Genomic DNA, 23,892 nt, shown 5'->3' with positions numbered 1-23,892 from the left:
GATCCCCTTAGAGATGAGGGTCAGACAAGGGGAGCAATCCTTCTCCTCCTGAGTGAAGAATCTGGCTGCTAGCTTATTTTATGAGAGCCAGATTGCAACACCATAATGTAACTAACATTTGAACAGCAAGCAGCCACAACTGCACATTGCATATGCCCCAGCTGGTTAGTTGTGACACCCCCAGCTACAACAGGCCCTTTGCAAAGTTCCAGCTGAAAGGCTGAGCACAGGCTCGGCCCCCACTGGGCTCCATCTGCACATGCCTTGTCCAGACTAGTCCCTGCAAGCTCCTTATGTTGTCACAGCAGAGAAAGAGACACTGGGGGTGACATTAAAAACCAGACATCTAGAATAGATCAGACGAGCTGTGCCCTGAAAGCAGCTCTTTCTGCATGCCTAAATCAGATGTCAATGACTACAGAGTGCACACAAAGGTAAATCATCTGAGTGTCAGCCCAGGTTGTTCAGGTGAGGGCAGGTCCGTGCCACTGCACCAGTGCCTGAGGAAGCTGAAAATGAGGGAGAAACAGCACAGAGGTCAGCCAGGCTCTGCTGCTGCCTGCTCAGATCCCAGGGGAGATGGAGCACCACCCATGCTTTGTCAGTGCTCCAAGGTCTGCTTTTTGGGACCTGTCGGAATAATTCTGCATCTAGAAACAGATGTCATGAAATGTGCATCAAAGCAGCCCAGTAGAAAAGCATGGGCCTGGCCAGGAGATTAAAGAAGTCAAATACAAGCTTCAGCAAGTTTCTCCAGCAGATGAATACATTTTACTCTGAATTGTATTCAAGAATGGTCCCACTCTGCAGTTCTTTGGTACCACACTTCAGCTGCTGTGGGTCAATAGATGCCTGGGATTTCAGCTGGTGAATGACACGGGCTGGGAGTGGCTTGGTCTGGCCATGCACCTGTGCTTCATTTTTGATTCCTGCTTGTGGATAGCAGCTGGGGACTGCAGCAGCAGTTCTGTGTTTGCACAGGATTGGCTCCTCTGTGGCCAGCACTGCCTGCTGGGCAGCCGTGACAGGCGGCTGCTTCCAGAGGGGCTGTGTGAATCCCGTGCACATGAACCTCACTCAGGGAGGGGTCCCAGCCTGGCTGCAAACCCACAAGCTGCTGTATCTGCACATTTAGGCAGCTCTGGGCACAGCATCCTGTGAGGGGACAGGGTGGAAAGACAAGAAGCTGCTGGAGAGGGCCCAGAAAAGGGCAACAGACACTGAGGGGTCTGGAGCATCTCTCCTATGAGGACAGACTGCAGAAGCTGGGCCTGATTAATCTAGAGAAGACTGAGAGGGAATCTCAGCATAAATATCTCAAAGGCTGATGCCAAGAGGATGTGCTACACTCTTTTCAGTGGTGCCAGCAACAGGATGATGAGCAATGACCATAAAAAACCCCATAAACCCATAAGAAATTCCACCTCAACATTAGGAAGAGCTTTATGTTGAGGGTGGCAGAGCACTGGAACAGCTGCCCAGGGATGTCATAGAGTGTCCCTCTCTGGAGACATTCAAAACCCACCTGGACATGTTCCTATGTAACCTGATTTTAGTGATCCTGCCTTGGCAAGTGACTTGGACTAGATGTTCTCCAAAAGTCCATTCTAATGCTAATATTCTGTGATTCTTTAACAACAGGAGCACCCCTGGCCCCATCGGCTCCAGGCGGAGGGGAAGCCCCAGCACCCCCTTCTCTGGCCTGGTCCCAGTTCTCTCCAGCCATTTCTCCTATTCTGCAGGTACTGAAAGCGATGGCAGAGACCCTTCTCTCCGTGCCGTCTGGTCAGTGGCTGCTCTGCTGAAACTCTCCAGGCGCTGCTGGCAAAGAGGGAGAAGAGATGGACCGCACTTGAGACGGGGAAGCTGAGGCACGGCGTTCTCCCAGGGCACAGGGCTGCGGGGAGCCCGAAGAGCCCGCGGAGCCCTGCTGCTGCTGCTGCTGCCCGGGCTCCGGGAGCCCTGTTCCCCCTGTTCCTGCTGTTCCCGCTGTTCCCGCTGTTCCCGCTGTTCCCGCTGTTCCCCCTGTTCCCGCTGTTCCCCCTGTTCCTGCTGTTCCCGCTGTTCCCGCTGTTCCTGCTGTTCCTGCTGTTCCCCCTGTTCCCGCTGTTCCCGCTGTTCCCGCTGTTCCCGCTGTTCCCGCTGTTCCCCCTGTTCCTGCTGTTCCCCCTGTTCCCGCTGTTCCCGCTGTTCCTGCTGTTCCCCCTGTTCCTGCTGTTCCTGCTGTCCCTGCTGTTCCCGCTGTTCCCCCTGTTCCCGCTGTTCCCGCTGTTCCCGCTGTTCCCGCTGTTCCCCCTGTTCCCGCTGTTCCCCCTGTTCCCGCTGTTCCCGCTGTTCCCGCTGTCCCCGCTGTTCCCGCTGTTCCCCCTGTTCCCGCTGTTCCCCCTGTTCCCGCTGTCCCCGCTGTTCCCGCTGTTCCCGCTGTTCCCCCTGTTCCCGCTGTCCCTGCTGTTCCCGCTGTTCCCGCTGTTCCCGCTGTTCCCGCTGTTCCCGCTGTTCCCCCTGTTCCCGCTGTTCCCCCTGTTCCCGCTGTCCCTGCTGTTCCCGCTGTTCCCGCTGTTCCCGCTGTTCCCGCTGTTCCCGCTGTTCCCCCTGTTCCCGCTGTTCCCGCTGTTCCCGCTGTTCCCGCTGTTCCCCCTGTTCCCGCTGTCCCTGCTGTTCCCGCTGTTCCCGCTGTTCCCGCTGTTCCCGCTGTTCCCCCTGTTCCCGCTGTTCCCCCTGTTCCTGCTGTTCCCCCTGTTCCCGCTGTTCCCGCTGTTCCCCCTGTTCCCGCTGTTCCCGCTGTTCCCGCTGTTCCCCCTGTTCCCGCTGTTCCCGCTGTTCCCGCTGTTCCCCCTGTTCCTGCTGTTCCCGCTGTTCCCGCTGTTCCCCCTGTTCCCGCTGTTCCCGCTGTTCCCCCTGTTCCCGCTGTTCCCGCTGTTCCCCCTGTTCCTGCTGTTCCCCCTGTTCCTGCTGTTCCCCCTGTTCCCGCTGTTCCTGCTGTTCCCGCTGTTCCCGCTGTTCCCGCTGTCCCCGCTGTTCCCGCTGTCCCTGCCGCCCGCGCTCCCGCGGCCCGCGGGGCTCCCGGAGCCCTGTTCCCGCTGTTCCCGCTGTTCCTGCTGTTCCCGCTGTCCCCGCTGTCCCCGCTGTCCCTGCCGCCCGCGCTCCCGCGGCCCGCGGGGCTCCCGGAGCCCTGTTCCTGCTGTTCCCGCTGTTCCTGCTGTTCCCGCTGTTCCTGCTGTTCCCGCTGTTCCTGCTGTTCCCGCTGTTCCCGCTGTTCCCGCTGTTCCCGCTGTTCCCCCTGTTCCCGCTGTTCCCCCTGTTCCTGCTGTTCCCGCTGTTCCCGCTGTTCCCGCTGTCCCTGCCGCCCGCGCTCCCGCGGCCCGCGGGGCTCCCCGGCCCGGAGCGGCGCTGCCGCAGCCTCCCCGCGGTAGCGCCGAGCCAGCGCCCGGCCGGGACAGGCGGCACCGGCCCCGCGGCTCCTCCCGGGCTGCCCGCACACCGCAGCTCCACTCGGGGCCCGAGCACCAGAGGGCCGGCGGCTGCAGGGCCCGTGAGAGAGGGCCAGGCGGAAAGAAAAGTGAATTTGAGAAAAACGAGGGGAAAAGAGCCGCACCGCTAGGCACCATAGCGCTGCAGGCGTGTCCGGAAAGAGATGATCCCCTTACAGAATTTATCCCTTGCAGACCACATTGGGTCACTCCAGGAACGATCAAATGACCTATTTTCTGTTTGCTTTGAGCTCTTCCCTTTGCCACACTGAACTGAACCCGTTCCTTGCTGTTTAGCTGAGACACAGCACGGGTCAGCTCAGTAGATCATCACCTACTCTTTTGTATCCGGATGCAAGTGGCAGGCAGGGAAGGATGCTCTGACAGTTCTCTGCACAGCCGTGGGCACCAAGCAAGAGGAACCATATTCAATCCATTTTCACACTGAATTTCTAAATGCACTTCCCTTCAACATCCAGCCTGATCTCATCATGCAAGCAGTATAACCACACTGACACCTAGAGAGGAGGCTGAGGTTTCACTGTTAACTACCAGCACCAGGGCTAGCTATCTAATAGACTTCGAAATGTCCTTACAGATGTGAAAGCTTGCAGCCTGTGGCAGAAGCATCTATGAGATTAGACACCCCCAAAATTTCAGGGAAAAAAGTAGTTCAGGAAAGTGACAGCATTCAAAGAGATCAAAATTGACACTTTGGCAGTGATCTTCTGCCAAAGGGTATTTCCTAGTCATTATACCAAAATACAGCAATATTTCCTTGTTATGGAATATTAAAAAGCAAGGACTAAAATCTCACCTATTCAGCTACTACCCAGCTATGAAAGTGTCTGAAGAAGTTTGACACCTTGTTCTGTCAGTCACTACCCCAGAAGCCTCTCCAAATATCTGAACACCCCATTTGAGCCTGCCCAGGGAGATCTGAGTCCCACCAACGTCTAACAGCAGCATATCAAGCTCAGTGATATATAAACCTCCGTGAAGAATTTCCCAAGCTATTTTGCCTGATGCCAGGATGTGTTTTGGCATCCTACCAACCCCACTGGTGCTGGAGGCGATGAGAGAGAAGGAGGAAGCGAGCAGAGCATTGGTGTAACTCTGTCTGCACAGGGTGGGTGGTGTCCATGGGACAGCTGACAGCTCCAGAGGGTGACTGCCTATGGCAGGGCACCCTCCAGGGCCAGCAGAGCTGCAGCTTGCACCTCTTTATAGCCTTTTGTCCCCTCCCCACCACTGGTGCACAAGCAGTGAGGGAGCCAGCTTGGAAGATCAACAAAGAACTAACGTAACAGACATTTCAGAGCAGCATCTTAGTGCTGCTCTGACATGAAAGTCAGGACAGGGATTTCCTCATGCACAGCTGGTGTTGAATCAATATCATGCTCTTACATGCTCCTGAAGAGATCCTGCCCCATCATTGAACCAGAAGCTTTTTCCACAGAGTTAAAAGGGTATGAACTTACCCTCTTAAAAAAATAAAGCAGCAGCCAGCCTCAGGGTGCTTCCAGCCAGAACTTGGCTGTAATCACTCTGCTGGCTCTTCTTGCATGAAAGAATCGCTATCCTTTCAGCTTTGTTAGCTGTAGGTCATGACAGGTGGTTGCAACTGAATGGTAGCTCAAGAGATTAATCCAGAAGGGACTGATCCTTTCTGCCCATTTTGGGGCACCAGTACATATGCATGGCCAGTAAAATTCCATCCCTCCAGCTGGAGGCCTGTTGCACTTGCTGTAAATCCATACAAGTAACTGCCCAGCTCATGGAAAAATAAGTTCATGGTCTCTTGCAGAAGAAAGTAGAGATCTTCCAAGTTTGCAGCAGTCCTTCCAGCAAGAAAATGTTGAAAGCTCTGAAGTGGCCACATTTGCCATATATTAAACCAGACAATCAGTGAAGTTCAAAATTAAACTACTTCCTGAATTAAGAGCTTTCAGGTCCTCAGGACAAAAAGGAAATACAGGCCCTTTGGCTTTTTTATTTTAGCAAAGCATTTCTCAAATTAATTTCTTGGTCTACCTTCATTCTCAAGATGCTCTTCAAGGAGCTGAATGCAAAAAACCTCCTGTGCCTGCCAGTCCTTTTTCATTACTTTAGATGCACAGTCTCTGTGGAAACTAAAGCTAAAAATAATCATCCTCATCTCCTCCACTAGCATATACTCTTTAATTCTCTAACCATTATTGCTTGATCTACTCGCATTCATGATCTTCTAGGAAAAGACCTTCCCAGTATCATGCCAATTACTGTATGAGCCCTCTCCAGGGGTACTGCTGGTGCTCTGCCTGGGATCATTACCTGCACACTGTCATAAAGATGCTTTGCATCCACAGTCACTACTGGGAACCTCTGAAAACCCCAAATTCAGCTCTAAGCTGCTGCAGCTTGAAGGACTCAACACCCATTTTTGTCCTTTGGACTCATTATTAGAATATTGTGTCCCCTCCTGCTGCTGATCGGGGACCTTATGTTTGTTGGTCAGCTCACAGTGAAATGCCAGTTGAATTGCAGGCTGTTTTCACAGTGTAAACAGGACCTGTTCCAGGGCAGTAGAAGCACATAATGTCAGTAAAGGGCCCAGAGCCAACAGTGGCCCTTCTGAAGAGAGGGAAAACTCCCAATGCAATACTCCTTGTGTAAGAGTAGGTAAAGTTCAGTCTCAAGGCATCACAGCCTCCTTTTGCTATGTGCAGACTAGGCTGTTGCATGGTACCAGAAAAACCTTTTTAATTAGATAGCCAGCATCTGTCCTTTACAGCTTGCCCAGTCTTTTGTTTCTTTGCTAGACAGCAATCTTTATGTCTCTGCCAGCAGAGACCTCGACAAGCCACTAATGCCACCCAAATGCCAACTGAAAATCTGAGCAATATAAGAGAATCTAAAAAAAAAACACCCTTGAGATCTTCCATGTTACAGCCACCTCTCTGTGGAAGAAGATGTGTGCCATTTCAGTTCATAGGATCAGGCACAATATAGAAATAAGTGTTCTCTAGCTATTTTAGAGTATTATGAAATGAAACCTGAGGATACAATTCCTGTATTAATGTGGCTGTTGGGGGACCAGCTAAAACATTTTGTTCTGCTAGAGCCAGTGTAAAAGCAGAAAATAAGTTCTCTGATCTGAAAGCTGTTTAAAAAGAAAATACTACAAAACTTGAAAAGGAGTACAGTCTAGTGGCTCCTAAAGGTAATACTGAAATATAGTATTTTCAGTTCAGAAAAAGGGAAAGAAAAGCCACAGAAGCATAAAGCAGGAGAATCCAGCAGAAGGGTTAGCATGCACAGTGCAGCCATTCACCCCAGAGCAAAGGAGAGCTCCAAGGGAACCTGATCATATTAAACATGAAGCTAAAATTAGATGTTTGCAAAAACAGATTGGGATGCAAAAATTAAAAATAGCTGCTGTATCTGCAGAAAGTAGTGGAGAATTAGATCTGAAGTCACCAGAGGAAATCCCTTGATTTAGGGGATGTTATATATAAATGAGAAAATAAAAAGGAGTGAGGAAGATCAACACATATAACAACAGATAGAATACCATCCCAAGACAGGGCAGGTGCAGCATATGAAATGACTACTGCTTTACATGACAAGAAATAACCCACGGGATTCATCTGCTGATCTTAGGCCACAGAAGGCAACAACTCTAGATCTGAGTGCAGGCTATCTCAAACTTCAAATTAAATTGAAACCAAACAGGTGAGTTGATTAAAGCTTGTGTTAATACCAGTTTTTACCCAGACTGTGAGTTAAATAACAGCAGACAGCCTCCTCCCAGACTGCATTAAGCCAAAAGGCTGCACAGACAGGTAAGGAGGAAATGCAGCTGGCAGTGATAACATGAAGTCACAAGCCAAAAAAAGACAGAGCAAGTTTTATGAATAAATGAGGAGTTGCTCAGTTTTTGACAGGCTGTAATGGCAAGTACAAACCACCCTTTGCTGATAGGACACAGGTACCTGCAAGCAGCAGGTACAATCTCCTGGCAGCAACAGCAATCAATCAATCAGGTGCCATGGGATTCATGGATTATGAGAACCAGCTGTCCAAAATCACCTCTCCTGTTTACAACAAACATTGATGTAGCAGAATGAGAGGGAACCTACTTCGAGAGTTAGGAGAACACTCTGAGTATTATGGGTTTTGTCCAGGAGGTAAGGGAAAAAAAACCTGAGGGAACATTCCCATGTCAGCCAAGCAGAACTCACAGTGAAACATTAACTGAAAACATGGATAACAGAGAATAAGATTTCCTCAAATATAGAATGAAAGAAAAACATGGTCAGGGTTGGCACATATTGCCTTAGCCCCTCAAGTGCTTGCCCTGAAACAAAGGGCAAAATCTTTGACTGTGGCCGTGTGGCCACAAATTTTAAGGATAGCACCACAGAACTCTATCTTGCTGCGTTCCTATCTCAGGATGAAAAATGAAAGATCCAGACAGGAAGAATGCTACTGAGTACAGGCAAATTTTTGGAAGTCACAACTGAAAATTAAAAGGAAAACTTGTAAAAACACAAGGCTAATATTTTAATTTCTTCTCCCTGCTCTAAATACATAGTTCTGTAGGAAAGCAATGTTTATAAGGGATTCATTTGACATGACAGAAGGGAATTCCACATTTGAGTCAGTCTCTAAAATGCAGCTCTGGAGTGTTGCTAATATACAGGGACTAGATCTTAAATTTGAAGAAAATGCCCTCATTCCCTAATATTTAAGGGATGGGGATGCACTCCTAGCCTGTACCATTCTTTTGACTAATTATTCAGCTTAGTATTTCAAGGTGATTAAGCAGCAAAGTCTTGCTTCTGACTCCGGTCTTTGTGACAACAGTTTTGCTTTAGGCAATACAGCAAATCTGTTTGGAATGAACACACACTAAGTGCTCCCACAAGAAGAGAAGTAGACAATCCATGGTGATCCAGAATAATTGATGTGCTGTCACAACTTGCTCAAGAGTGGGGCCTTTGTAGAAGCATGAGGGACTGTCTTCAGGCAGTTTCCAGGAGTGAGGTACCCTACCAGCTCCCCAGGAGTTTGCAGTAGGGCAGGCAGCCAAACCAGCACAGCATGGCCCCAGCTTTGTGTGCTGCTCAGTTCTAGGCAATCGGGAAAAATGAACAGGCTGCAGCGACCCTGTGTGCATGAGCAGGTGATGAACCCACAGTCTCACAGCTCTTCACATCAAGGTGGCATCTGTCTTCTTTCTTGCCTTCAGTGGCAGCCCCACACCCATGTCTTCCAGTGCTAGCCAAGTGTGCAGCAGAGCCAGAGCCATGAGGAATTCCCCACCCATCACAAGGCACTGTTTGGCTCCAGTACAGTCAATTTTGGCAATGGTGCTGGCATGTCAGCTGGTGTTTCAGTGTCCCAGCCCCAGCCTGTGCTGCAGATGGGTTTGCTTGCTGAGGCGACAGGGCCAAAGTGGTCCAGTCCCCACAGTGATTCCATTCTGCACTTTTGGCACTGGCTCTTGGAGATTTGACATTGCCAGGCCTCTCTTGGATTTAATTTCCTACTGCTTTTCCTGCAGGCTGGTGGCAAAGCTCTCTACCAACACTGACACCATGCCACCTCCCATGGCAGGAACGCTCCCAGGAGTTTGTACAGGCAGAATATACACTGCTCAGCATTGTCACAGAGGCCTGAGCCCCAGATCACTGGTCACAGCAGCCTAAATCACAGTGTACTTGCTTGCTTAAACACCTCCTAATGCTAATGGATTCTATTCTTCACTAAGGAGTTCCCTGTTGTTATCCCATGCTGACCCCTCACAGTTATTTTCCTTCACCATCACCTTACAACCTTTCTCCCCACTGTGGGCTTCTGATGAAAATCCCCTCCCTAGCTTCACACCAGGGATCATACAGCACTTGACTTGCTAGTGCATAACTATAGCCTGCTACCAGAATAATTCCTGCAGTATGAGAGGATTTTTATGAGCTTGCTCCACTGATGGCTGCAAGTATAATTGCTGCCAGCTGAGGATTACAAACCTGTAGAGAGCTGGCAGAGTTCCAGGCTCTTTGTTCCCCGAGTACAGAGGGCTCAAGCACACTGCATCTCCTGATAGCAGTGGTGATTCTTGTGCACTCAAGATAAAGCTGGTAACTCAGACAGCCATCCCCTGCCCCACCACGAGTAAATAAGACACAATGTTTTGGTGCTGCCAGCACAAATATGATGTTAATTCAAAGGCAGAGGCTGCTCAGCCTTTTGTGGGTGTTCAGGGTAAACAAGAGCAGCTGCTTGCCCTTGCTGCATGATGCTTTCCATTTAATCTCAGCTGCAGGACCCCAGCAGCCTTCAAAGCCTGCAGTATTCTGCATCAGTCCCTCCCCCCTGCAAAGGGAAACGAGCTTTATCCTAATGAGCCAGAAGTGCACGTGGTGTTACTTTTCCTTTTTTAAAAATCTTGCTTGCTGTGGATTACATATCACACTTACCTTGGCCTCTTAACAGCAACCTGGCTCTTCACCTAGCTCTGTGGAACAGACACACATGCAGCCCAAATTTGTACAAAACATAATCCCTTATTTGTGAATCTCTATATTACCAGCTATAGTCCTGCCTGTCACATACCATCTCCTTATCTTTTGAAGGAAAGCACTCTGGGGATGGGACACACTTGTTTCTTCTACACAAAGCACAAGATTAAGTTTCAGCCTTAAGGAAACAAGGGATATTTTTTCAGCGAGTATGAAATCTGAGTTTTTGTTGAAACAATCAGTTACTGTGCTAAGTTTTCCAACTCTGTTTCACTTGTTGGCTAGACCTCAGCCATCAATAATATAAGGCCTATACTGATCGAATCCATTACAGCTCTCATGTGTGCAAAAATACTCACTATTGCCATTTTAGTACTAGGCCATGCCAATGACTAACATTGTCACAAAAGACCTCATGTTTGTTGCCAAAGCAGATAAGCACGTAAGAAATAGGCAGGAGCATAGCTCTGTTGAAAATACTAAAGGTTAATAAAATATTTTAGCCACATCATATGTAGCCTTAAATCCCAGATACTGAAAAACTGAATGTATAATTACTGCTTTTTTTCTTGTACAACATGAAAATAGGAGTTTCACAATTTAGGATGAAATACATCTTTTTTAAATAAATAAACCTGCACAGTAATACAAACAAGCAAAAATTGCCCTTATTACCTTTTCCTAAAGGCAATTCAAATGAAATTATGGATAGTTACAAGTTACAAAAGCCCCTGTTCTGAACTGACAGGAAGAAGTGCTGAGCAGCACTAGCCTGCAGGAGTGATACATAGCCCTCTTTGCAAAAAACCCCACAGGGCCCCAGTGTAAAAGCCCCTCCTGCCAAGAGGGGCAGCCACAGCTAAAGCCATGCCCCAGAAGCTCCAAAGCAAATCCATTTGCATCCACTGCTACAGCAGTAAGGACCCAAGGCACGTGCTTTCAGCAGCAGTCATACTGACTTTATTATACTCTTTGACACTACAGTTTACTCTCAGAAGGTCAATAGCTCTGGCACACCAAACAATTACAATTTGCATTATATACACACTAGTATGTCTATTTTAATCACAAATAGTTTAAACAAAAAAGGACTGAACAGCCTTTGTATTAGGTTTGTCAAAACATTTGTTCTGGGCAATTCACAGGGAGTCAGACACATGAATAAAGAAGTCCACATGAGAAGACCCAAATATCATTCCCAAAGAACAAGCTGAACAACATCAGTGAAGAATTTGTCATATTCAGACATCACCCTCTACTTCCTTTCACACACAGACTTCATTCACGCACTCCAAAAGTAATAGACAGAAACCTAAGCAATAGCAGAATATATTGACTTTGATTTCTACAGTATTTGTGTTTTGGGCCATACTTTATTTTTCCTCCCTCCCCCACCTCATTCAAGTGTTTAAATAATCTATTGCACCCATATACAAACTCTCATATTAGTGAGACTAGAAGCTATGAACTCACTGAACAAATTTCCTTGTTTAGAGATTGTCCCAGGCCATTGGGAAGTAACAACATATTAAACATAGAAGTAATGTCCTTCCTGACAGGCCCAGAGCAGATCTGATACAATGATCTGAAAGGAGCATCTGGAAGCCTACACATCTTGGCTGCAACTTTGACAGAGCTGTGAATTCTACTTGGGTGACTTTTGCAAGGTTATCAGTGGTAGGAAGAAACTAAACTGCATTTTCACCTGCCCAGGGTGAATTTACTTCCAATTTTTCAGAGAAGACTTGTCAGAACAAAAGATGCAGTAGTAACCCAGATACAGTTGCTTCTCAGCCATGCCTCCTAGAAGGCTAATTTAAGAACCAGAAAGGGTCAGCATCCAGATAACATCTTCATTTTGCTCTTCAAAAACTGTATATAATATAAAGCTGCATTGTCTTGAAAAGACACAATATATTTCATGATAATTATACATTTCAGTTGGAGTACCCAAGACCTTACATCAAAACATAGTACAAAATAGAAGTTTGTATGAATTATCAGTTATTACTGAAATGAATCCTAATGGCTCCATGCTTCTGGCAGTGTGATGTGAAAGTGGAAGCACTTCAAAATATCAACTTGTTTTTATACTCTTTCAGTGGGACTTTCAGAAATTCTGTTCCATTGGTTGTGCAAGTTGGTCTCCTTGTATACAAGCCAAACATTTCCTGCCCATAAAATCATATTAGTCAAGCCAAACACCTGTATGGTAAAGAAAAAAAAAAAAAGGAGGGGGGGGAGGAAATATACTATTAAATGTGTTGTTTGATTGAGTTTTGTTTTAGTTTTTTTTAAAAACAAGACAAAATATCTTTTCAAGGCAAAACAGTAACAAGCACTATTTTTGGCACCCCTTTCATTTGGGCAAAATATTTCCAAACTCTTCAGAATAACATAAATATTTTAGCTATTTAACAGAGCTCTTTGTAGACCAGATAGTCAAACTTACTCTATACTTTGTACAGAATTAGACAAATTATTTTCAATGACTAAGCACCCCTACATATACACTCATACCAAATGACTGATTATTATTAGGGCAATGAATAACAGCTACAGTTTTGGAAAGTAGGATTCACTAAGAAGATCATACAATAAGCCTCATTTGCTCTGATATGAAGCGTTCTTTGTATGAACATGAGCTTCATGCCATTATGTTACAAGGAACCTCAATCTGATGTGCAAAAATGCTCACAGCTGAGTAAAAAGCTAGGTTCAGTACCAGCACAGCAATTCCTCTTATATCAGCCAAATCACTTGGGTGGTTCACTAAGATATTTTAAGTTGCTCTTGGACAAAGGCATAAATAGACACTCAAATATGTCTAGAAATGCTGCATGTAACAGCTCTATAGGCAGATCCTGCAAGATGTTTCTCTTTATTCCCTTTAGAAGAAAATTTGTTTCCTCCAAGAAATTATTTGCTCAGCATTTTACCACAGTAATAATGGACCTGAATGACAATTAACCCATAAAGAAATCTTAACACAGAGCAACACATGCAATCAGTAGAACAGGACTCTCAGGTACCATTTGTTGTTTTCCAACACATTTATTGTACCCATGTGGTGGAAGGCATACATACCACAGACACATTCAGAACTCCCATGCTGGTCACAGAAAGAAAATGGCAAGTTGTTCCTGGTGCTTTGCAAGATTCAATTCCTGGAACAATGCTGGCTCCTGTGGACACCTTGATGTCAGCAAGTGCCTTTGCCCAAACAAAAGTACTGACCAGCCACAGAAAGGCTGTCAAGACACTGATTGCCAAGTCCTACACAAGAGAAGTACTCATTAACAGGTTAAAAAAAATGGCAGGAATATACATGAGAGCAAGGCAGAGACAGTAGCAGTTATATCACCAAGATGACTGCACCAGTGATAATAATCACAAGTAAATTTAATCATTAACAATGTTATAGTTACAACTCAGTGTTGATAACCAGCCACAAAACTTGTGCTCGATAGATGCAAAAGGCAATCTCAACCCAAGAAATCTGTTTCTAAAATCAGATGTCTAGCACCTATTTTATGATAATTTAAACCCAAGTTAAGTGAGAGTGATGGGTAAGGGCAGAGGATTTAAATCTGGATGGCTGATAGGCTAAAATTTGGTTTGAAAGGTCACTAAGTCCATTTTTAAGCATGTTATGAAAGTTCTCATTCAGAGCTTCAATATTGAAGGCAACTAAAATTCACAATGTAACTATTTCCTCTGCCAATTGCAGCAGGTGCTCTATACAGAGAAATTTTAGATTAACAGTACCATCTATGGAACAATTGTATACTCAATTGCATGATACCAAAGAAGAGTTGTAGTGAAGATAGTGTTTGCCTGAAAAAGTGAAAGGTCATTCCACGTCTTCAATAACTGCATAAGGTGTGATACCACAGATGGCCAAGGGCTTTGGGTCCCCTTTTCTGTTCAAGTGCTGTAGGGACCAGCCTGAGATTCTTGTGTTCACACTCCATTTAACTTTTGTAACTGCTGGACATTCACAAATTATTCTTGCATTAGCAATATTTCTCATCTCTTTACAACTTCAAAGTCAAAGCATTGACATATCTTAGTACTACTTACAGTTAGTGGGAACTTGTTATTTTCCTGATACACATGGTTATATCCAATATATACCACGAGGGCAGCAATACAGTAGAGGAATACCAATGCTGCCAGGGTAACAAAGAACTGTGCAGAAGAGGAGAAGTTGCCCATGAGGTAGGCATCAGTCCAAGTACCACCACAGCCTTTTGGGTCTGGTGCACTAAATGCCACAGTATTCAACCTGTGAAGATTATATCCATGTAGTCAGTTTGCTATACAGTGGGAGCTTAATTTACTTCATTAATTATACTCCATGCTTCACAGCCACAGCACTTCAGCATTCTGACTGTGTAAGTTTACTCTGAAAGATACACTATAAATATATAAATAATCACTTATGCAACACAAAGATTCATTAAGCTATCTGAAGATTGTATCCAATCCTACACTAAGATATACAATAGTGCCTTGAGGAGAAGAACCTAAATTTCATTTTTAGAGTGGTTGAACAAAAAAAAATCCCAATTTAGAAGCAGATTTAGCAACATTGCTTGAGAGACTGGCAGTTGAACAAGGTGATCAGGACTTAAGAGGCATTATAGCTACAAAACCCACTGAAGCTGAATAAAGCTGTGTGACTAGCACTGACCACTCTGTGACCAGCACAGAATTATTTCAGATCCTTACTCTCCCCTCCAAATTCTGTAATAAGACTGGGTTTTGTGACCAAGTTCTAAACTGTTGCAGTGGGTTTTACTGGATGTCCAACGAATTAATTTCTTTATGTTATTACATTTATTGAGCACATATGGAGCATGTGCCATAACTCTTCATAGTTGCGCAGCTGCAAGAGCAAAGAGGAATCCTTCTTCCTCCTGCTCCAGGAAAGGAGCTTGTCTATACAAGAGCACTGCAATGACACCAGAGTATTCAGGTTTTTTGTGTCCAACAGCCTCACCAAAATAATGCTGGAATAAACGGAAAAGAACTTTCCATTCAGTCTTAACAAAAATAGGATAACAGCACTTTCAAAATAATCTTATCTGGACCTCCAAAGCACCTACAAATTGATGAAGAATTAGGCTGTTAAAATGGATTGTGTTTTTTGTCTTACTAATTACTTTCTGTAGCATTCATACACTGCTAGACTAGAGCTTAAAATAGAGTAATACAGAGCATAACAGCCTAATGCCATTTCTACCTACTTCTTTCTATAAGGCACTAACAAATACAGCTCTTTAAATGATTACAACTGAATATTTTATTGCTGCTACAGAGCAAGCCAGAAGTTTCACATCTTCACTCATACAGTAAGCATATGAACATAATGAGGCAGATAGGGAAAAGGGGAATAAAAAGTAATTATCAAGTAGTAACTGAAGAGCTAATGCTCACCTGAATGGATAAGCAAAAGCAGCTGTAACTGTTTTGTTTACCACACTTCCACAGGAAACTAGAAGAGCAGTTTCACCTTGAAAGCCTCCACATGTGGCAAAAGCAAAGATGGCAAGAACCTGTAGGAATTTATACATAGATACATTAGTGCACATCACTAGAGCTCAAAGGAAGTAAACTCAACATTTAGCCGAAATAGCTTAAGACAAGAAATAGCAACAAAGTTAGCAAAGGTAACTAAGTATGAAGTGATGTCAAGAAGAAAATGCTGAGTTTCTAAAATCCAAAAGTGTAAACAATACGGATAACCAAAGCCCATTTAAAAGTGCTTTCTACTTATTTTCTTCTTGGTTACACAAAAATTTTTTTGATGTTTGTATTTTGTGGGTTTTTTTGTACACTAACAGTCAGCATAGTATTTCTTGAAGTTGATAAAAGAAATATTTTATAAGTCTTGCATATCCACAACTATAAATTCAAATAGAAAATACATGCTCAGAGTATCACACATCATCTTTACTCTCTAAATAGCTCTTATGTTCCCTTTTTTCACTATCCGGACCCTAAATCCCCAATCATCAGACCACACAGCACCACAAGCTGCTGAAACACACTCATAATTAACACATCAAGTTTATATATCTGCAGCCCAAGGGCATGGCTGAGGAGCAGCCCAGTGCTGGACACCCAGCACCAGCAACCTGGGGCAGGGTCTGTCGGCCCAGTGGCTCACACCTCCCCATGAGTACCCAACCCAGGCACAGGAGCAAAGCCAGGCTGGGAGCAGCAGAGGAAACAGCCCCCCCAGCTCCACTCACCCATTCAAGGACCTTAATAAAGCCCAGAGGCTCCAGGAGCATGCTGAAGTCCATCCTCAAACCCACAGTCATGGGGAGACCAAGGCAGCCAGCAGGAGCCAAGGCCAGCAGCAGCCAGCTGCTGCAGCATCCCTGGCTCATCCCTATAAGGGCACCCCTTGCCACACCCCCCACCTGGAGATGGGCATGGACCCACCCACAGGCACTCAGCTGGGGCTCTTCAGCCCCAGGCCTCGTCTGGGGGCTGGGGAAATGCTGCAGTGGCTGTCACAAGGGGAAACAGCACTGGCCATTTTGTGCTGTGAGGCAGCAGTGACTTCTTCCTCTTCCTCTCTCCCCACCCAGCACACTTTGGACAGTCATATGTGCTGTACCTTGAGATTGATGATGTGATGGCAAAGAAGGCACAGTCTATGTGCTTGCCAAAATCACGTTGGCTACCATTGATTGTTTAAGCTTTAATTGTTTTCTGTGGCTGCACTTTGTTGCTGATATGTTAATTATCAGTAAAAGTGAAGAGCTAAAACTCATGCTGAAGAAGGTTTGAGGACTGTCAAAGGAGCTGCCCTCTTCCCTCTTCCCTGGCCAGAGACCATGGATAGCCAAGGTGGCCTTGGGCACAGTGCTCACTGCCACATTTTCCTGGCTCTGATTCAAGATCCTGCAGGAGTTTCTTCTGGGGTGGCTGTGGGAGGCTGTGGCTGCTTCCAGCAGGATCCAGCTGATCTGGCATCTTATAGCAAGATCTGCAAGCAGATCCTGGCCAAAGGCCCTGGGTGCCAGCTGAGCGCCATCGCTGCTGCCAGGCAGCCTTGAAGAAGGTGCTGAGGAGATGCCAGTGAAGAGCTGGCTTTGGGTCCAGCTCCTGGGTGCGTTTAGAGGCTGCAGCAGCTTGGGCCAAAGGGGGCCTGCAGCCCCCACAGGGCAGCAGGTGGGTGCTCAGCTGTGGTGGTGCTGGTGTGCTGAATTTTTTCTGTGCAATGACCAAGAGAGGTGCTGACATCTGCCTGCTGCTACAGATCCTGGAGGGAGCACAAGCTAAAGCTGTGAAAAGGATGGCTCTTTCCTGGCTTTCACCGCTTTGTTAAATGGCACATACATCTCACAGAAAATCCACCACTGTCCAGATGAGCAGTGCTGAGGGTTCAAGCCACCTTGGTTAGCTTCACTGCCTGGGTAGCCAGTGCCTTTAAGAAGTAAAATAGGAGTATAAAACCAGGGACAGACAAAGGTGAAATGTCTATTTGCTCATTTTCTTGACATCCTCCATGTTAAATAAAATCTGTTCAATAAAGAAGTGGCATATACAAACTCAGTTCAGTCTAAATGAACCAAGTAAATATGTCCTCTCATCCAATATGCCCCTGTAATTTTTGCTGTCTTCCTTCTTCTACATATTCTACTTAAACCCTATAAGAAATGTATCTCCCTAAAAATACATATAGACATTGATTCAATTACTCTGCTTTTCCACTTATCAATTAAGTAAAATAATTTCATTATTTAAAGCATTTTTCAAAAAGTCTCTCAGTCCTGATTTCTTTGCTTTTTCTTCCTCAAGCCTTCTCAGATGTCAGATGTCCAGTACGGATGCATTCTGAACGATATACAATGTTCTAGCTGTGGGCTCATTAATTTAAAATTGAAAAAGGCTCTTAATTTTTCACTCCATATAACTTATCTTTTCCCTTTTTCTCTGAGTTTAAAAGTATTTTGGAACATTTATGCTTGTGGATTTTATTCTAAAGTGATACCAAACATTTTAAATGCAGGTAGTTCTTCCAAATTGCTAATTTCATAACCTGAAAGCAATTCTGGATCAAGTCTCTGCAAGGAAAGGTTTAGGCAGAAAGACTCTATATTTGGAAGGAGCACTGAAAAAGTTCACAACAACAACAACAAGATTAAGCAGGAACAACCAGTATTGCATTCTGTATTTGGGGAAAAAAGCAGGACTATTAATATGCTAATCATGTAATAAATCCTTCCCACTCCAGCAGGGCTCAGGGGAGTGCTGAGTCACATCTGCTAAAGCTTCTCTCTCAGTTGTCAATACCCAGCAACCCCGGTTTGGACAGGGCTGATAAAGGAGCTCTCTCCATGTGGACAGTGATTGAGGGTCATCTCTGAAACGCTGAGATCAGATGTCTGACTGCTCTGGCAATACAGGCTGTCCATTTGTCTCTGCTCCTAAGCAAAGAGGTAGGGGGACTGATGCAGAACCCTCAGACAGAGAATTAAATTAGAGCAATGCAGTTCATGTCAAGCTGCTGGGTCATTTGGGAGTCAGTTTTTGCCAATCAGCTGATGCTTAGGCTGATCAAAAGACTGGGCTGATAATATATGACACTGCAATGTAGTTTCAGGTTCTGTGAGGTATTTGGCCTGTTGTTTGATGACTCTAGAAGGATATAAAACTCATGTAATAATTTATTTAATTAGAAAACAGGTCCCTGACTGCACTTTAACTGAAAATCAATATTATTAGTGGAAAAAAAATTATTTCTCAGAATACTGAGTGCTATCCCTTGGAGGTTAAAAAAAGGACAAAATCTGTGGCATCTATATGTCTGGTTTCATGGTGTCTGACAAAGCTGTAGGAGAGACCAGTGGGATTCCTGGCTGTCCCAGAGATGTGCGTGCAACAAAGACAGCAAAGTGCTCCCAAGTGAGGAGAGGGGGGCTTCCCCTGAAGCATTGTGCAACAGTCTCATTTACTAATGCCTGTGGAAGATTAATGCAAACTACCTGGATGATTAAGAGTCACAGAGAGCTCATTTTCTAAGACTGAAAGAACTTGGATGGCTTAGCAAAATGAAGGGTAACTAACAGGTATTGCTTCTGGCTTGAAATGCACAAGGGAGTAGATGCAGGGAAGGCAGAGATTTATACTAAGAGACAGTTTTACAAAAAGGATCCTGCATGTAATCAAAGAATATAATTTATAGTGAACATAAAGTGTGAGATTCCAAAAAGTTTCCAGCAGAAGACAAACACTGGAAGTTGTTTTACAGGGAATTCAGAATATTTGCAATAGTGTTGTTTTTGATAGCAGTAGAAAAAAAACCTCTGATGATTCATGGTGTTCTTCACCCATCCAATCCCCTATGCAGTCCAAACAAGGATTAATTCAGGGAAATCCTGAGCTCTGTGTTTACAGATAAAGCCAAAGTGTGTGATTAAGTTAATACTTGTGTGTCAGGGGAGGAACCATTGCCCAGGACTGCTCTGTCCACAGCACTGTCTATTCAGCAGGGCAGAACACTGGGTAAAGAAAGTGCTTTTCTTTCTCCCATAATAAATAAAGTTTACTTGCCATATTACTGTCTGCAGATAGTTCCTTGTCATGTAATGATCTGCATTTTGTTAGTTGTCTGTATGTTTTCAAGTATCTTGTAATTCTATTTTCTTGTACACTCTGATGCTTTAAATTTTTCCTCTTTAGACCTGTAAGTATATTTATTATTTAGTTTATTTCTCTTTGGCTCTCTAATAACAACATTAACTTATATTGTTCCTTTTCCCTGACTTCTGTAGCACACCTCTGCCTTTACTCCAGAACTTTGGGAATCACTGTTTAACGTGTTTGATCTTTGCTGAAAGTCCTTGAGACATATTTCACCCCATGTACCAGTCATCTTTCATATCCAAGCAGGTTTTAAGTTCTGTGGCTAACACAAGTTAGATTTTACAAGATATTGTACCATTAAAAAAAAAATTTAGTAATTTTACACTGCCTCTTTTTCATTTACTCATAGCAGCGTAGTTATTTCTAAACTATTACTGGTATCCCTGCTGCCTTGAATTTAAATTTTCTACTACTGCACATGGAAAAATTCTCATTATTCTCAATACCTGTAGAAGCCACTGAAGTGCAGGTGGTCGTGTCCCCTTCCCCCACATTTCTGTGCACATTTCCAATGGGCAAGAGGGAACACAGCCCTGTCCAGAGAGGCAATGCCTCTTGCCTCCCAGGCAATGCGATTTGCACATGGGATCACAGTTTAAAATGAAATACAAACTAATCCTGTGGCTGAATTTCCATAGTTTGTCACTCCGCAGGTGTTGGGTGCCATGGGACCTCCCCTGGCAATGCTGCTGCGTGCCTCGGAGCGCCCCTGAAACTGCCGCCGACAGTTCCAGAAAACACCAATCCGCTATCAAGGACAAACAATATGATGTATGCAGCTGGAATAAAAAGTCTAAGCGGTACTGCAGAGCTGTGAATCTTCCGGCAGGATTGCTCCGCTGCTTTTTGGAAGGGTTTGGGAGTGCGGGGCGGCTGCGGGAGCGTGCGGGGTCCCGTTCCACCATCCAGCGGCGCCTTCGGACAGCGCGCACCGGGCGGGCGCCTCTGCGCGGGATAAGAAGTCTTCATTCATTTAATAAACTACCACCAATTTATGCTTGTCATTTCTGAAACCCAACAGAATTTCCTGGATGAAGGCAAGTATGAGAGTGCCAGGGATTCCACATGATGATTTCCACACGGTGGAAAGGGGGTGGAAAACATTCTCTGCTGCAGCCAGACCACTGAAGTTCAGCGTGGATCCCCAGTAGCATCTCTGAATATGCACTGGTAGCATACACTGGTCTCACTGGATTTGGTACTACACGTGGTATGTACCTGCAGCAAAGCACAACTCTGGGGTGCGTGGTAAGTACATTTCTCTCCCTCTCAGGATTTTTTATAGAGGTGTACAGAGAGAAATGGAAGAGAAAATAATTTTTATTTTTGCTCTTTGTTTTTTTTTTTTTTTTATGTGGAATGTGTTTGGAGAATTGTTTATTTGGAGTGAGTGCTTGATTGAATTTTGGTGAAGATTGTTTGAGTTTGATGGTCAATCTAATTTACCTGTGTCTGGACTTGAGAGAGAGGGTCACGAGTTGTGTGGGAGTTAGAGTTAGAAAAAGTAGTATGTAGTTTTAGTATCTTCTTTTTATATAGTATATTAATGTATTTTAGCATAGTTATAATAAAGAAATAATCCAGCCTTCTGAATTGAGTCAGACATCGTCATTTCTTCCCACTGGGTTCGCCTGCATTTACAATAGGAGTGCTAATATTAATTTACCTTTTGATGAATCGAGAAATCAGAAAAGCCCTTCCCCTTTTCCTTCTCTTCATTTCTTGAGAGTAATCTCTGAGGACTAATCTAGTAAATTAAGTTTTGACCATATTATGCCACTTTAGAATATATCTGCCCCCCATGCTTCAGCCTACCTGTGGGTTTTGTGGTGTTTCATGTGTTGTTGGGTTGGCACTGACAGTTAAATAAACATGCTCCACTCATGGCTGCACTCTTTTCTGCAGAAGGTTATACTGTCACACATTTGAACTGACCAGGACAAAAAATAAACCTATAAATAGTACTTTTTTTGTACCAAATGGATAAAAAAAAAAAAAAAAAAAAAAAAGCTTGTGCATGTTGTGCATGCACGAAGCAGGTGTTTTGAGGGAACGTCCCAGGAGCATCTGAACACAAAGAACAGAACTCTACTCCCAGCAGAAAATCCAGAGCAGGACAAGATGCCTTTGGAACTCCCAAATGTATCAAACTGGACTCGAGATCAGCTCAGGGCCTGCTGTTGCTGTAGCACACTGACTCTCAGCTCTAAAGAAGGTTTAAAATGTGCCCATTTATTTGATGGATGGATAAAACACAGCATCCACTCTGCTTGCTGAACTACTGCTGCTTTGCTGCTGTGCAGCAAATGCTGCTATAAAATTGTTTGCATTTTTAACCAAACCTCATTACAAGTTTGTGTATAATTAATTATACAACTGAGCTGAATACATTAGGGTTTTTTTTCTATTTATTTTCCTGAAGGTTCCAGATTTCCCAACTGTTGACAAAGTATGTGTTAATGACATCATTATGAAGTTCTGTTGTTTACTGGTTTCTTCAACAAGTAGTAATTTTATTGACTTTGGCAGAGAGATTGGTGTTTTGCATGATTTCAATAGATTTTGTTACACAGAGGCATAATATAAACCAAGATGTTCCAGAATAAACAGGACTATTACTACCAGATGGAAATAGTTGTGAAGCATTATTGGACCTGAAAAAACAAAAACATTTCAGGAAAAACAATCTAGGAGTCAGCTTAATCATTTTGAAAACAATATCTAAGTCAAAAGTACTTTTTTTGGAGGAAACAATGGAAGGATATAAATAGTAATTATTTCAGATCTTGCTACTTTATCATCTATGCACATATTTAGAATATGAGAGTCTTTAAAAGACTTGCCAACACACTTGAGTTAATGTTGTAATTTGAATCTGAAATGAGATATTTTTGATTATGACACAAATCAAGGCAGCTAAAACTCAGAAGACAGTCTGGCAACAAACTTACTGAACTTAGGGACAGGAGATGTTGGCTGATTTTATTTGTAGAGCTGATCACTTGGTTAATTGTGATTTTCAGATGAATTTGAAATTTATCCTAGTAACAATAGCTTATGCAATCAGTGGGTAACAAGCCCTGGCAAATGACGGGTTTATAACTCAAATCCAGGTCATGGATATCAGGCCACAAAATAAAAATTAATCTATTTAACAGTACAAGTATTTCTTATTCTAAATGGTGAGAAAGGAAGTCTGTGGAGCTGGGTGGAATAACTATACATGAATGCAGATTGTCAAACAGGTAATATTTGTCTGCCAAATGAGACACAATAGATATTGTTACAGAGTCTGTTAAGAAATTGAAAACAATGAAATGTACTGGGTAGATCATATATTTTAGGTCATAAATTGCAAAAATACTTACAGGTTAAATAAAATGCAAACAGCTATGAGAAGTAAAATGAAAACTGACACAGAGGATGCAAGAAAATTAAGATGTTGCTTTGTAGTTAATTCAGTTATTATCTGACTGGACTAAACTCTCTAGAAAATTAAATACAAACTCAACAATTCTCAAGCAACCTATGTAAATGAAAAAGCCTTTCTTAATGTCATTAAATACAAATGCTACTCAGTTCATAAATTCTTAGTTCCAAAGTTCATAGTCCTTCAAATGCAAGGGTGTGTGAGCTCTCTTTTGCTGCAAGCCAAGAATTTGGCCAAGGTTATCTTCAGGTAGACAAAGCAAACTGCACTCTTGGCATTGCAATTTGGCAGCTGCATGTTTAACATCTTTCTTTAAGACTGCCTCAGCACCTGACATTTAGCAGAAACAAATTAAACAGGCACACAGTGAACCTGGCCTTTTCTTGCTGCTTTGAGTCAGGGAATAAATTGGGCCACCACAGGTACCTGCCTGTCACACTGCAGTCTTCAACAGGAGCATGACCTCTGGCAAGAAAACTGAGTGAAGAGATATTGCAATGTTGGCAGATTATCCTAGGAAAGCAATATCACAGGGAAAACAAAAGAAAAAAAAATTTTCCTTTATGTGACCTGACGAGTCCAGATTTTAAAGCATTTGGGCTCTAAAAAACTGGACCTCATAGACAGAATTTAGAAATCATGTATAAGAGTTGCTTTAAGACTTTTCAATTTTTAAAAAAGTTTTCTTAACTTTCTAGACCTTATTAATGTGGCATGTGCTAGTATGAATGCAGAGTAAAATGTAATATAAAATGCAGCAGAAAACCTTCATTTCCTAAGTGTTTCAGCTACAGTAACTGAAATGTGGCCAGGGCCTTCC

At 44.0% G+C, this 23,892-nt stretch overlaps 1 protein-coding gene across 1 annotated transcript; it reads right to left on the bottom strand.

Annotated features, from left to right (window-relative positions):
• Positions 1 to 10,910: 10,910 nt before the first annotated feature.
• Positions 10,911 to 16,359, bottom strand: SYPL1 (synaptophysin like 1). Its single transcript, XM_021534701.3, has 5 exons — positions 16,234 to 16,359; positions 15,416 to 15,534; positions 14,057 to 14,261; positions 13,061 to 13,249; positions 10,911 to 12,178 (listed from the first exon to the last, which is right to left on the bottom strand). The coding sequence occupies exons 1-5, from the start codon at positions 16,303 to 16,305 to the stop codon at positions 12,062 to 12,064; spliced, it is 702 nt and encodes a 233-aa protein (XP_021390376.3). The 5' UTR covers positions 16,306 to 16,359; the 3' UTR covers positions 10,911 to 12,061.
• Between the last annotated feature and the right edge of the window lie 7,533 nt (positions 16,360 to 23,892).

The sequence above is a fragment of the Lonchura striata genome, chromosome 1A (genome assembly GCF_050655825.1).
Source record: "Lonchura striata isolate lonStrDom1 chromosome 1A, ASM5065582v1, whole genome shotgun sequence".
Lineage (NCBI taxonomy): Eukaryota > Metazoa > Chordata > Aves > Passeriformes > Estrildidae > Lonchura > Lonchura striata.
Note: the sequence above shows the minus strand (reverse complement) of the source record. Positions and strands in the feature narration are given on the sequence as shown.

Excerpts from the sequence above, each read along its gene's own strand:
- SYPL1 (XM_021534701.3), bottom strand. The coding sequence starts at position 16,305 with ATGACTGTGGGTTTGAGGATGGACTTCAGCATGCTCCTGGAGCCTCTG. Across the intron at positions 14,262-15,415 it reads GCTTTTGCTTATCCATTCAG|GTTGAATACTGTGGCATTTA; the intron begins GTGAGCATTAGC and ends TAATCTTCACAG. Across the intron at positions 12,179-13,060 it reads GAGTTCTGAATGTGTCTGTG|GTGTTTGGCTTGACTAATAT; the intron begins GTATGTATGCCT and ends TTTACCATACAG.